Source organism: Meleagris gallopavo, chromosome 1 (assembly GCF_905368555.1).
Source record: "Meleagris gallopavo chromosome 1, MGAL_WU_HG_1.1, whole genome shotgun sequence".
Taxonomy (NCBI): Eukaryota; Metazoa; Chordata; class Aves; order Galliformes; family Phasianidae; genus Meleagris; species Meleagris gallopavo.
The window spans coordinates 120,261,578-120,276,383 of NC_139404.1; the positions used below are offsets into that span (position 1 = coordinate 120,261,578).

At 34.7% G+C, this 14,806-nt stretch overlaps 1 protein-coding gene across 2 annotated transcripts in view; it reads right to left on the bottom strand.

The window, feature by feature from the left end:
- Nucleotides 1–619: 619 nt before the first annotated feature.
- The window catches only part of MOSPD2 (motile sperm domain containing 2), a 32,070-nt gene continuing 17,883 nt past the window's right edge, over nt 620–14,806 (bottom strand). For both annotated transcript variants that reach the window (XM_010725303.4, XM_085211776.1), the window contains exons 9-15: nt 11,960–12,130; nt 9,219–9,331; nt 5,650–5,746; nt 4,818–4,914; nt 4,152–4,281; nt 3,169–3,271; nt 620–2,699 (exon numbers count right to left, since the gene is read on the bottom strand). In XM_010725303.4, coding sequence (XP_010723605.3) covers nt 2,553–2,699; nt 3,169–3,271; nt 4,152–4,281; nt 4,818–4,914; nt 5,650–5,746; nt 9,219–9,331; nt 11,960–12,130 — 858 coding nt within the window. In that variant the 3' untranslated portion in view covers nt 620–2,552. The remainder of the gene's footprint in view (nt 2,700–3,168; nt 3,272–4,151; nt 4,282–4,817; nt 4,915–5,649; nt 5,747–9,218; nt 9,332–11,959; nt 12,131–14,806) is intronic.

Consider the following 14,806-nt stretch of genomic DNA (forward strand, 5'->3'; position numbering starts at 1 on the left):
TCCCTGCTATGTGCAGGATCACCAACCACTAGACCAGGCTGCCCCAAGCCACATCCAGCCTGGCTCCAGTGATGGGGCATCCACAACCTCCTTGGGCAACCTGTTCCAGTGCGTCACCACCCTCTGTGTGAAAAGCTTCCTCCTAATATCTAACCTAAATATACCATGTCTTAGTTTAAAACCATTCCTGCTTGTCCTATCACCCTCATAAACAGCCTTTCCCCCCCCCCGGTTTCTATGCTTCCTTCAAGTACTGACAGGCCACAATGAGGTCTCCCTGGAGCCTTCTCTTCTCCAAGCTACACAAGCCCATTTCTCTCAACCTTTCCTCATAAGAGGGGTGCCCCAGCCCTCTGATCATCTTAGTGGCCCTCCTCTGGATACTGCCAGTCTCACTAGAAAGAAAGTTCAATAATCTTTTCTCTCTCAGTTTTGGGTAAAATATCAACTCATATGACTGCTGAACACTCTATAACTACAGTATTATCAGTACCTCTACCACACTGCAGGCAATTGGCCATTACCGTACTGACCTTTCCTTCGTGTTAAGCATCTGTAGACTAAAAAGAGAATCAAAATCTAAGAAGATGTAGCTATTTTTAAAAGACTAAACATTAAAGACTGTGTATTTCCTCAAATTTATTTTGTAACTGTATTTTTCTGGAACATATTAAAATAGAAAAAAATGCTCATCTGATTCATCATACAAAGAAAATACCAACATAGTAATAAAATACAGAAAATATTTATGAAAGCACCAAAACATTAAAATATTCATATTGGCAAAGACTGTAAGAATATATTTCTCACAATTTTACAGTAAAGTGCTATTCAATCCACTCAAATTAAGGAATCAGCAATTTAATAGCATGGTTAGTAATTATTATCTGAAAGTTATAAATCACTTTTTTACTTTTCTCAACAAGACAACAATCCATTTTGTTGGAAGCAAAGCATTTGAATTTTGTGCACATGAAAATAACTTAAACATTCAACAGTTAACAGTGAACAATGTAAGCTGTGAATTCATTCAGAAAAAAATATTGAGAAGGAACATGTACAGAAATCAGATAAATGAAAAAGTAAGAAACTCAGACTATGGTAAAACAAGGTATAAATTAAGAAAGCACAGAAGACTATGCACCAATTCTGACAACTTGCCTTTTACACAGTAGTTTTTAGTAATCACTTCAAACCACTCCTGCTTTATTAGTTGATCAGTTTACTAACACATTTTCTAAACTGTCCTTTTCTACTCCCTAGAAATGATACTATAACTACAGCGCATTGGAGAGATACCATCACCAAAAAGACAGAAGCAGATTATGAGCTTCACTTTTCCCCAATAATCTCGTATTATCTATTGAAGTCAACAAACCAAAGCTAAATCTATTACAAAGCTAAATTGTAGAAAAAATTAATTCCAGTAAACAAATTAGACATCATCTACAGTTAAAAAATTAAATTTATGAAAGATACCATCAGCCTCCTTTACGGTGTTTAGCATTTTAATGTACATATTTACAGCCACGAATACAAAGAATTTTTGTTAGAATAAAGTAATGCTAGCTTCATAAACCATTTTTCCAATATTTTCTGAGAAATGGTAGAAATAACACTTTCATATCACCTTCAGTAATACTTAATCTTCCTGGCTTGAAGTTTTTCATAAATTCATCTGTGATTTAAGCATATTGCACATTTCAGAGTAAGTCCTTACACTATTTATTAGTCTTTTTAGGAACCATAACTTGGTCATCAAAAGCCAACTGTCACACTCCTCCTGCAATTTCACTAAGAGCTGCTTTCAAAAAGAAACATAAAAAAAAATGAACGGGGAGGGAATAGGAACAGTGTCTCAGCATGACTATTTCATTACTATTTTTGGAATCAAGCCATGATTATTTTGCTGGTCAATATGGCTGTGCGTATGTTATTTGATAGAAAATATTTACAGAATGCTTGCTTTCAGGAAAAGGAAAAAGAAAAAAAGAATTTAATTAAAGAAAGCAATGGCCCTGAAGTACCAAAATAATTACTAACATATATTTCCTTTATACCAGACTGTACACAGATTATACAAAAAATCTGCCCATAGTACATAATTTCTGTAGATTTTCCTGAAAGAACACGTGAAACTTTAGAATACATCAAGCAGATGCTTACACCTTCTGTAAGAGTAATTCTAAATGTAGGAATGAATAGGATGAAAACAACTGAAATACTGTATTTAAAGTACTTGAGGAAAAAAGCAACTAAAGTTTTAAATTACGGTGTTGTATTTGGTTTTCTTCTTCCAGCTCAGTAGTATTTATTAAGTTGTATAGTGGAAATAACTGCCAGCTCTATCATCTCCTTCACACGCTGTTCCAAGTGTCCTCTTTCAGTAAAATGACTTTGTTGGTCATTTACTTCATTGTTCAGCAAACTCATCCGTTGTTGTGGGCTCACAAACCTCATGTTGGCAGTTCCAGAATCTGAGTGTAGTACAGCAATCATTTCCACTCCAGACAACCATGATAGGCAGCATCTTTAGCGCAACGCGGTTCTTTTTAGCTTCTCTGGCTATACGCCAGGTAGAAGCAGAAGGCAACAATAGTAACTGATAATGATGATAGAACAACTGACAACTGCTGGAACCAAAGGCAGCGATCAATCTGCTCTTGAAGTCTTTTATTAATTTGCAGTAAATGAGTTAGCTGAAAATAGAAAACATTTCAATAGTTTTAAATTATCACAAATGAAAGTTCTTGTAACGTAGAGCAATTTAGCCACAAAATTTTAAGCACATTGAAAATACAGCCTCTCTTTAGTGATACCTTTTCTATCACTACATACTTCAAGAAACTGTTCTACTAAAGAAGCTTAGAACTTTATTTATATTGCCTGTATCTAGCAGGTGATATCTCCAGACTAGGAAGAAATAGACACTGCTGAGTCTTGTTCAAGACAAATGAACAAAGTGCACTGGAAGTACACTTTATTAAACTGTTAGCACTAAATAAAGTAAAATAACTAAATTACTGTCACTGATTTAGTTACTTTTGAGCTCTAAGCTTTTCAAGCAGTCTAATTTACAAAGTATCAAGGATATCTAGTACAAAACAAATCTTTTTATCATATTTTATATGCTTGTTCAAGACTTAGCACAAAGGAATACACTGTTACCTGCATATGTAAATCTTCGTTGGTTTTTGCCGGAATATTTAGTGCATTTTCTTTTAATGTCAGAGTAGAAGGCTTACTGCTTTCAATGACATGACACCTGAGCCTGTTTAAATGATTGAAAAAAAATATGCATAGCAAAAATCAAAAATTAAAATTAAATAGGGAAAGTAAACTGTCCAAATAACTGCTATTTATATGTCCTTTGTCATCTATTAATTTTATAAATATTGTAATGATAGTCTGAAAAAGTTTCATCAATTATATTTTGACAGCTTTTGATGTAAAGACAGTTCAAAATGATCTGTAAGCACAGACAAAATTTACCTTAATCATTTGAAATTTGTAATACAGGATTTACTCAATCAAATGCTTACTACCAGAAATGCAACGAAGTGTTAACAGCAAACAAAATCTGAAAGTTTCGTTTCCATTTTAAATCTTAGCAACCTTATTTTTCAAGTTCTCCACCTCTCTCACAGCTGAATATATTCAGGAACAGAGTTTCAAGCCACTATTAGGGGTAGTGGAATTTTACACAGTTTATGAGATACAGTAGAATCTCCTCTGGTAAAATGAATACTTTTCCTAGAAATGTCCAGTGATACTACTAGATGTGACCAAACATAAGAAAGTACAAACAGATATAAGTATATATATCTATATATATGTATCTCTATATGTATAGACACATACACACTTCACAGGTGTATTTTCGTATCTATTCACATTTTTTTTTGCTTAACTCTTAAGCAGTACAATAAAGCAACAATAAAAAGTAAAGCATGTGCAGACTACCATGCAAGGTGTTTTACATATTAAAAAACTCTTCTCATCATTTAAAACAGAGAGAAAGCCACAGTGATATACTTCAATCAGCAAGCACACAACTGAGTTTGGAGAATCCTTTACTGACTATGAGTGCTATAAATCAGATAAATAACAATGGCTACAAAAAACCTATCATCTGAAAACCCTACACTCACCTATGTTCCATCACCTTGGTCCTAGGGACTTCTTTCCAAAACTGAGCCAGTTCGGGTACACCTGATCCAGAAGACTGGTCCATTTCTGCTGCCATTATAAGGAAACGATCCTGCAGAGAAGCTGAAAAACCTGCCCTCAAAGAAAAAAAGTAAAAAGAAAAAAAAAAAGGAAAGTGCTTGGATAAAATAATAGTATTACAAAGCACAAGGAACACTTTTAAGCAAAAGCATTTCAAAATGAGAACTTTTGCAGGACATCAAAGACCAACTTATTGGAACTAAAAATGAGAAAATTATTCTCTTATGCTCAGCAGCTTTCATTATCATTTTTCTAAATTTCTTCACTTTCCTTTTAACGGAATTAGTTTTAACTGAGCAATTCAATGGTAACCCACAACTTTATAAGAAATGTATCTTTTTAAGATAAGAAATGGACTCGGTTGCAGACAACACCTGCTTATGCCTATGTGGAGTAGTAAATCAGTATAGGCAGTTACTCAAAAGCTGTATGACAGACATGTTCTCTTATAAATGGTAATACTGTCATACAATAGTCAAGTAGACATTGGTTTCACTCAGCCTTACTACCCACGAATGTTTGTATCTAGTCAGCCTTCATGTTAACATCCAGGCTTTCTAAAAAATTCTGCATAAGATTTTACTTACCACCATGAAGGGAGACTATTATGTCTAACGATGTGCCGGGTTCGCAGCTGCTGTTACTGGGTTTAACTCTGTATTTTTCAGGAGCAGTAGTTCTTACCTAAATGCAAAAAAATAATAAGCAGGTATATAGTAAATACACAGATGATGACCTTTTCATAATCTAATTCTGTATTGACCAACAATACAGAAATCCTAAAAGACTGATTAAGACAGAGTGAAGCATATCTTTAAAATACCTTCTCTGTAGGAGTAATCACACTATTTCATTTTTTCCTCTCAAACACTTTCAAATGGAACACCTAACAAAATTCTGGAAAGTATGGAAACTTTAGTTACTTGTGTGTGAAGAGAACATAAAATATATGTTGGAAAACCAAACCAGGATGCAGGCCAATTCAGAATTTTTGAGGCAAACGTAACTGCATTCATTCCTTTGATAGCTATGTTTGCAGATGGAGCATCATTATGGAGTGTTACTAACTTATTCCCAGCTAAGATTTTAAAAGGCAAAAAGTTCTAAGGATATCCATTTCCAAAGCTCAGTGCTTTCTTGTTGTTTGTTATAATTAAGTACTATATTGTCACAAAAGAACTAACCATCTCAATAGCTCTTTTTCAGCCAATGCTCCAAAGATTTGTATTGATTGTTCTTTGGGGTGGCATACCACAGGAACAAATTCAGCCAAAATATTTCCTTGATCTGCCCCAACAATGTTAAAAAAAATTAAGTCCTTAGAAAGGAACTTAATAGTATTTCTTCCTCCTTATCAAAACTATGCAGAAGAAGTTAAACATTTAATAAAGTAAACCAGAACATGCTTAATATATTTACCTTAAAAGCTACTACGTTTTTAGTGACGTTTGTCAGAACTATCAAACACTTTTTCTCTCCAGTTTCTTTGGATCCAAAATATAGTTCTTCTGCAGGACTGGCAAAAAAATACAGAAGGGCTGGTTTATTCAAATTATCTTTATTAAATATGATATAAAAAAAACCTCATCACTTCTACAGGGAAATAAAAAACATTCAACCTTTCAGCTACGGTTGCTATAAACAGCTTTGCATTAAAAAAAATGTGAAAAAGGCACAGAAATTTTGTACTGAAGTTTACTCTTGACTCACGACCACAAATAGACCTAGCAACATCAGTTGAATTGACTACTGCCCTTGAATTCTTCTACCTGAATGAGCATGACCACTGGCAAAAGCAAGGATAGCCAGCAGATACATACAGTCCCTTCAGCCTCTGCATTTTATAATGCTATGTAAAGGGAAAACTTAATCATTTTCAATTCTATTATGAAAGGCCATAAGCTGTTACAGACAGGGAGCAATTTCCATCTCATAAGCCTGCCCTTGTTAATGGCTGTAGTGCACACATAAGAGGAGTAGGTAGGTATCTGTAAGTGGCAAACATTACATCACTACCACTAAATTCATTTGTGCTTATGAGTCAGTCTTCACATACTTCTGGAGTATGTGTAAATAAACCTAAGGTTTTGCTTATTTTAATATCTTACGCAATTAAGAGTCATGCATAAAATCTTTTAAAACCACATCCAACTACTATAATTCATTTGGGATTATGGATTCAAACGAACACTGCAAGGCCTAAGTAGGGCATGCTCATTTACAAGCTGAGGGGAAGTAACAATGAAAAACTGCTTCCTTCAAATATGCAGTGTAAGGACTATGCAAAGAACTCCCATAGCATGCAGTAATATGAAATTGGATATTCTTTTTCAAAAAGAACTTACTTCTGCCTTCTTCTGCCCTTTGCCTCTTTCTTGAATACTTACTAGTTTCATTTTTGACCTCTTCCTCAAACAATCTCATTTAATAATACCAATGCTTTATTTTCTCTCATCTAATCACATCAGCACATTAGCCAAGAGAAATAATTCTTGGTGCTGGATGGCAAGTCTGAACTCCTAGAACAAGAGTCTAATGGTGATTGCATGGGAGGAAAGTGCCTATTTTTTGCAGTGCACTAGACAGTCCACATGAAAGCATTCTTGACAGGAAGGAAGGAACTGTGTTAAGCAAGGCAGAAACTGATGGGTGTGAAAAAGGCTAATAAAGTAACTAACTATACCTCCTTCTCCTTTCAGATCTTTCATTCCCATTCACAAATTTTCAAATAATCAACAACAATAGGGAAAAGGATTGTAGCTACAAGGCATTTCAGTGACATTAATACTAAGCAACCATAGATGTGAATGTTAGAGAAAATGCAAGATAAATCATAAATGGGATTGGAAAACATAAACTAGTGTCAAACAGGGAAAAAGAGCCAGAAGAAAGGAATATTGTGCCACAGCCTCATGCTTCTTGCTGTACCACTGGCTGTGACAACTGACAAAAAAAACCCACAGCAGAACACTTGAGAGCCAGCTCTGAAGGCTTACCGCCTGTCAAGTCAAACAGTTACATAGTATGGGATGGAGGTGATACTATAAGCACCCAAGCCTTCTCACACTATCTTCTTTACTATCTGAGGTGTGGGGAGAATAAACAGTTCATATCATACTACAAAGTCTGGTCTATAAACACACTATGAGCTACTCTTCTGCTAAAAAACGCAAGTAAACAGTGTTTTCTTTTGCCTTTTATTTGTTGTGGGTTTTTTTTAACCTTATCAAATACAACAAGTCATTCATGAGAAAGGCCAATCAACAGCAGCCTTTCCTAGGAAGGCATGCAAGGCAAATGCAGTGGTGATACTAACCAGAAAGAGAAAAGTTACTTGCAAGCATGACCATATGCGTGAAAAAGAGAAGAGCATGTTTGCTAGTTCTGCTTTGTATTCAGCTCTGGTCATATACCAGAGCAAACAAGTGGTACGTGGTGATAGCTAAGGAATATCAATGCAGGAGGTCCTCTGCAGAAGCAGTTAGGGACAAAAAGGCAACTGAGTCTTAGTGACTTCATAGTGCCAGCATTGCTGTTACTCGGCTTCCATCTCTACCCTGTCCCCATGCCAAGACAACAATGCTGGTATCAGCAAACAAAAGCTAACTCTACAGTGTTTATTCATGCCTAACGTGTGATATAGATAGCAGAAAACTGCTGGTTATTTGTTCGTTAAATTGCAATAAAAACAGCTCAGTGCTCTGAGAAAGAGGCCAGGGAAACCATAAGCAGGTTTTCATCTACACAGTGACAGTATTAGCAAGGAGCAACAAGGGAACAGATGCTTTCAAGAGTTCACTTGAGGGGAAGAAAAAAAAAAAAAAAAAAAAAAAAAAAAAAGCAGGACCAAGGAGGATACCAGTATTTTTATTTTCCATGACAGCAAGGCAACCAACTATAAAGATGCTAATATTCATAACATTCATTCTTCTTGATGTTTACATAATCTGCAAGACATCTATTCCAATAGCAGGAAAGAAGTGGCTTTTTCTCTTAAACTTGTTTTTTAATTTTATTTTTTTTTCTGTAAGTAGGTGGATGGATCTACTTCATTTGTCAGAAGAAAACAAACATATTTCCTCCAAGTTCTCTTCATGCAAAATCTTAAGTAGATGTCCATGGATTTTATAAATCCCTTTAAGATAACAATTCCACAGTCTATGCCTTTGTACTGCCAACCAAGAAAGTAGGACTTCACATAGTTATTTATATGCAAAAAGCTAATTTTCATTTCAAACACATGAAAATTTGACATACAAACGTTTAGATGCTAATGAATACGTCATTATTCAAATCCATTCCAAATCTAATTCAGTGCAGCAGTTACAAAATTAGCTAAGGAATTATCTATAAATTAGGTATTTTCTTCATTCACTTAACAGCAAACTGTAAATGAAAATATAAGTTAAGATCTACATCGTTTTCTAAACAAGCATCTTAACCTGAAAAGCAGTGAGAAAGGAGATTGTCTAATTGATTTTTCTTGAACTTTTGTGATGAAAAAGATTAACTGACAGACATAAAAAAAATATTGTCACCTGAGATTGTAAGCAGGTGTGCAATTTAGACAGCACTTCCCGCACAAAGAATTGGACCCATTCAAATTGGTTCAAGTTTCAAGCGCAGGTGCCACCTTAAATCTCGCTTCACTAGTTTTTATCTGAACAATGAAAGCTGCTTTCACAAAAATAGTTGAATTCACTGGTGTAAGAAATAGTGCCAAATTACTAATCATTCTTATTACAGATATACACTGATGACAGTTTTCCAATATTTCTATTTTTATATATACACACACACTTAAGTAGAAAAAAGCATGCCAATGGATACACAAAGATTCGCTGAAAATGCATAAAAGCAGAACAACAAATAATTTGTATTTGCTAATAACTACTGTTTATAATAGTCTGAAAAAATCTAGTTTATTTTAAAAACTAATTACTCAAGTGTCCAAGGCACATTGTTAAAAAGAAAATTATTATTATTACCTGATATGTAACAAAGGTCCTTTAAAAGTGGTTAGTGCTTTCTTTGCATTCTTTGGTTTGAACTCTGTTTTGTCATTTTCCTCTGACTTGGAAATTTGTTCTACAGAATTCATCTGAGTAAAAATGATGGTTATAATGATTAACTAGAAGTCTGGGTTACACGCACTACAGATTCATGCAGGTATTTTAAAGAACGTGAGGAGGCTTATTTCAACAGTTTACATTTTACAGACAAAATTTAATGTGTATTCATTCCTTGACAATTCTGGAAGCCCATCACATAAAAAAAAATGTATTGTAAGTTATGTTATATATTAAAAACGCCTTTTTTCTCTCCCTCCTGGATATTTTCCTGATGCCTGTGTGGGTTGTTTTTGTAGACACCAGATAAGCAAACTGTGGTATCAGTTCAGAAAGTACTGATGTTACACTTCAGCTGCAAAAGTTTCCAAGTGACACCCCACTATAATCATTGCAACACTGAACAGAAAACATGGTAACAGCTCCACATTTCATTGCATTAAAAACTTGCTGAATGTATTTTTTATTTTTTTAAACTGATCTCTGAAGGATTGGAGAGCTCAAATAACAGAACTTAAATTCTGAGGTTTTTCTTCTGTTACATTAAGAAACTACATACAAGTCAATGAGCCTGCTGGATGTCCTCCTCATAATTCTATTGTTCTTTATTCTCAATAACATGCAAAATGGAGAAAAAAAATACAGAGAATTGGAAAAATAAGTGGCATGATGACTTGAGAAAAATCAGCAAGCTAAACAGTCTGCTTAGCTTTGTGTTTATTCCAGTTGAAACAGTGACAGAAGACAGGAAGAGTATTCAATTTATGTAAGTTATCTGAAGTGTGGGAATTGAAGAAATACAGTACCATAGAAAATAGATTCTTGTAAAAAACAAAAACAAAACACCTCAAAACATAGTAATTTCACTTTTTATAACTGTGGTTATTTTAAAAGATTATTGTATAAATACACTGCATAGTCAATGTGTTTAGATTTATCCTACATAACTTTGATTTAAATTACCAGAAAAAAAAAATTACAATAATACCCACTGAAGGTGGAATGTCATGTGCTAAACACAGGTGTCTACAGAAAAGGCACTTACAATTAAGCTTATTGCCCATGGTTCCCTTTACTCTGTGGAAAGAAAAAGGCACTTCTATGGGATGAGAAGAGGCATACATAAAAATAAATCAGATGAATTCTTAGTGATTACAAAAATCTGCAGACAATGCAAATAAATACTAGTAATATAGTAAATAATAATGAAATCTCACAGGTCACTTGAAACCTGTCACTTCAGCAGTTGGCCTTATTAAAAAATATTTGATAAGTTATATTTGTGAACAGTCAAGTACAAAATAACCTCTTTTAAAATGCCAACCATTCATAGAATAAGGAACAGTTTCTGAAAAATATTTTGGAAGAAGCTCAACATAGAAGGGGCGAACATTGACATACTATCTGTGTTAGAAATGGCAAGTGTTATTTTTATGTGAACAGAAAGAGTACTGAAGCAAGACAACTGACTTTTTCCTTGAACAGGAACAGTGCCAACAATGGCATACAGCCTGAACTTTAGTAGTATGTTAAAGATCGGGTTATTAAACATGACTTTAAATTAACAATGCAGGAGTATAAGTGATCAGCTTAATTCAAAAGATTGAGTGGTAGCTTGATTATGCTGTAGGAAATAAAAATACCATAAAATGTTATTTTTAAATACTGAAAAAGTGCACTAATCAAAAATAAAACAAGGAATTAAATATTGAGGCAGTTCAGCACCAAAGCTAACCTTCAAACTAAACATTGATTATGTTCCTGCTTCTGAGAATCACATCTTAGCAGATGTGCTACAACCAAACAAGTTAGTGAAGTTAGAATAGCTATACAATGCCTCCTTCTGACCTTAAACTCAGTGATATATATATATTTATATAAATAGATGGCCAAGTTACAAATGAGCACTGTAAAATCAGCCAGATTTCAAATTACTCTGATAAAAATATAAAATAGTAAATGAAAACAAAAAAGTAATGTTGAAGAATTTCACTACTTTAAACAAGTTTTGCAATTCATATTCCAAAATGAAGTGTGGCACTGGTGAATGAATTCCACATTTGTTTCTTCCCCTCCCCTGTCCTTTTTAAAAAGGATATCCTCACTGACTATGATTGCATATTCTGAGGTATAACTTCATAGAAATCTACATAAATCAATACCTTTAACATTACTGCAGGAAAATTGTATTTTCAATACAAGATGATGCATTAGGGCTGTAATTTCTTCTGAGATAAGCAAAAAGTAGGTACGTAGTAACATTTTACTATTTATCTGATATTTTCTCAAGCATTTAATTTAAGCATCTGAGAAAAATAGATGTTTTAAGATTTTGTCACAAGATACCTTAAGAATAAAAATTCACTAGTTAGACAAGTTTTGAACATAATAGATCTTTTAAATTTTACTACATAATTCACTATAATCGAGAGATATTAAGTACTAAGTACTATTTTATTCATTTAGAAGCCAGTCTTAACAGTCCAATCTATTCAAACTAAGAATCAAGGTGGAAACTAATTTTAATTTTCCACTTTTCTGTGTATGTAGTTGAAACTGAGGAAATATAAAGTGAAAACCTGACAAGAAACAAAAATCCCATGCCTCTTATCCTGCTTTGTAGCCATGTATTAGTTGTCTCAGCTTTCAGAGTTAGATACCTTTTTCTGATTAAGATTTTGTTCTTCATTCAGATCTCCAGGCTCCTTGGTATCAGTATCTATCTCTTCTTTACTTTCATGTTCATCTTCACTAGTGATAGGTCCATTTTCACATAAAGGTGTTTGAAAATCATCATCTACCAGTGGAGGATAACTGTACTTGAAAGAATCCTAAGAAGAAACAGGAGATTTATAAAGGACCTCTTAGGATAATGCAAAGAACCTTTTCTACTGTTTTTAAGTGGAAATACCATCAATTCATTATATTGTTTCAAATGACTTGTAGGTTTCAATTATACATTTTACTCTGCATCACTGTTAAAAAAGCTTACGCTACCAATAGTTCCATTTCATCATCAAATGTATCACTGCCAGCAGCATGCACTTGCAGCTCAGAAGGCAAATGGTATCCTGGGCTGCATCAAAAGAGGGGTGGCCTGCATGGAGAGGAAGTGACTGTTGGGCTTGTTCAGCCTGAAGAAGAGTCCCGGGAGATCTCATTGCAGCCTTCCAATATTTAAAGAGATTATAGAAAGGAGGGAAATCAACTTTTTACCTAAGTAGTTACTGACAGGACAAGGGGGGGAATAGTTCTAAATTAAAGGAAAGGAGATGCAGATTAGGTTTTGGGAAGGTTTTCACTAAAAGGGTGGTAAAGTGATGGAACAGGCTGCCAAGAGAGGCTGTGGATTCCTCACCCTTGGAGTGCTCAAGGCTGGGATGAATGGGGTCAGGCTGAATGGTAGGACTTCGTGATCTTGAAGGTCTTTTCCAACAGAAATAATTTTATGTTTTTAAAGAGCATTCCAAGGAACAGAAAAAATCCTTTGCATTTTTTATTGTGTAGTAGTCAGAATTTAAAAGTATTATTTAAATCCTCTAATTTCAGTTAATTGTGAGGATTTTTAACGTATTCTGCAGTTCACACTTTTGCATGCCAAATCAATTTAAAGATCGCCTTCAGGACAACTGAATAAGTAGAAGCAGCATACTAAGGTACTCAGTGCTTCCATAACAAAGTGAACCAGTAGAAATTAGATTTTGTTAACTAGAAATGCTTTTTACCTTCCCAAATTAGTTTTTAAATGTTAGTTTTCAGTGTAAGAAACAATGTCTAAATAGAGCCCTCTGTTCCTACTGCAATTTCAAACAGTCTTATACCCCCAAGTAAACTGAATTGGTCAATATCAAAGCTTTGAATTCTGTGAGACAGACTTGATACATGCTCACAGGTCCCAGACTACACTACCAGCAGAGATGAAAAAGGCAGGTTTGTTTTCCCTGTATAACAGAAATAAATTATGTGATCCCATGAAAGAAATTTAGATAGATAGCCATCCAAAGAAACCTCAAATAAAACCACATACTTCCTGTTTATCTTTAATCAAGGTATAAAGATTTCCTATCTTTCAGGCTGAAGTAACGGTTGTAGGCCCTTAGCTGAAAGATGAAAGGAAGAGACATTCTCCAGCTCAAGCAGTTTTCAGTTAAGGGGCCTGGTGAATAGCTGAAGTAGCACTAACAGACTAATTAACTGTTAAAAGATTCCAGACAGAGAAAAATATTACAAAAGACTTGCAGAATGTTCCCCTTCACCCAAGCAATACAGAGCCTTTTCACTCCCTTCCAGCATACAATGGAGAACACATGGCAAAGTGGCCTTAATAAAGAGATGCTAAGTTTGCTGTATACTTCACTTGGCCTCATTAATCCACAATGCTGGGTAATGGCAGTAGCCAAAAAGCAGCTCATCATTGTGACAACTCAAAGTCTCACACTTCTCAGTCACAAACCATCAGTTTCAGTGACACTGGCTTACCTACTAACACGGTTGAAGTCTCAGACAGATAAACAAGACAGTTTTATTTGATGTTCAATGCACCCATTTAAAAAAATGATAGTTTTCAATTATAGGAGATGTAGCATGCAGGCAAGAGCCATACAAGTTTTAATTACAGTAGTGATATTTTCTAAGACTAGGTGTACACCATGGTCATGAAATCACATGCAAAAGGCCCAGTGATATCTTAATTGATAAATTAAATACTGACCTAAAAACAGTGCTTCAAGAAACCAAGCTATAGGCTTTCAATTTAGACAATTAAGTGAAGAGCACAGTATTCTAGTTAAAAATGCTGCTCAATCCTGGCACTAGTGTAGAGCAGTGAATTAACAAGGCTGAACTGCTCACTTCTGACAAAATGGGCAAATATAGTTTAAAAATCCTACTGCATGTGCACATGCTCACTCTTGAGGAAGATGAAGCTCAAGCACATGAGCAGAGGAGGAATTAGTAACTTCAAGTTCAACACTACCTATCAGTTTGGCAATAGAATTTGCTTTTTTTTTTTTTAATCCCCAAAGGGGTCTCAAAAATTCCTTTTGGACATCCATGTTCCATAGGATATACCTTCTCTGCATTTCCCTAAAGTAAACAGTAAAATCTGGCTCTTCTAGGACAGATACCATTAGGGAGCACAGTAGAAAGGAGAGTCTATTTTGCTTGTTCAGTACTACAGCCAAAGAATAAACAGATATGCCATGTTCTTCTTCAATTGTATCATGCTGGTTGCAAAACTGACCATCTATTCCTAAATGGGTAGAAATCAAAGAGGATGAAAAGAAATGGGAAGGGAAAAGATATTTCAGAGGAAAGTACAAGGAATTAATTTTTACAAATCAGATAGTACCTTAAAATAAACACAAAACCCCATAATCCTGTCAACACTAATAGCAGTAGGTACACTTCCTCATCAGATTTCAAGTTGACTCAGGAGGAGGCAAGGTCAATCACACCAAGGAAATCTGCCTTCTCAGAAAAGATGTTGGAGCCTAACTTAATACCTG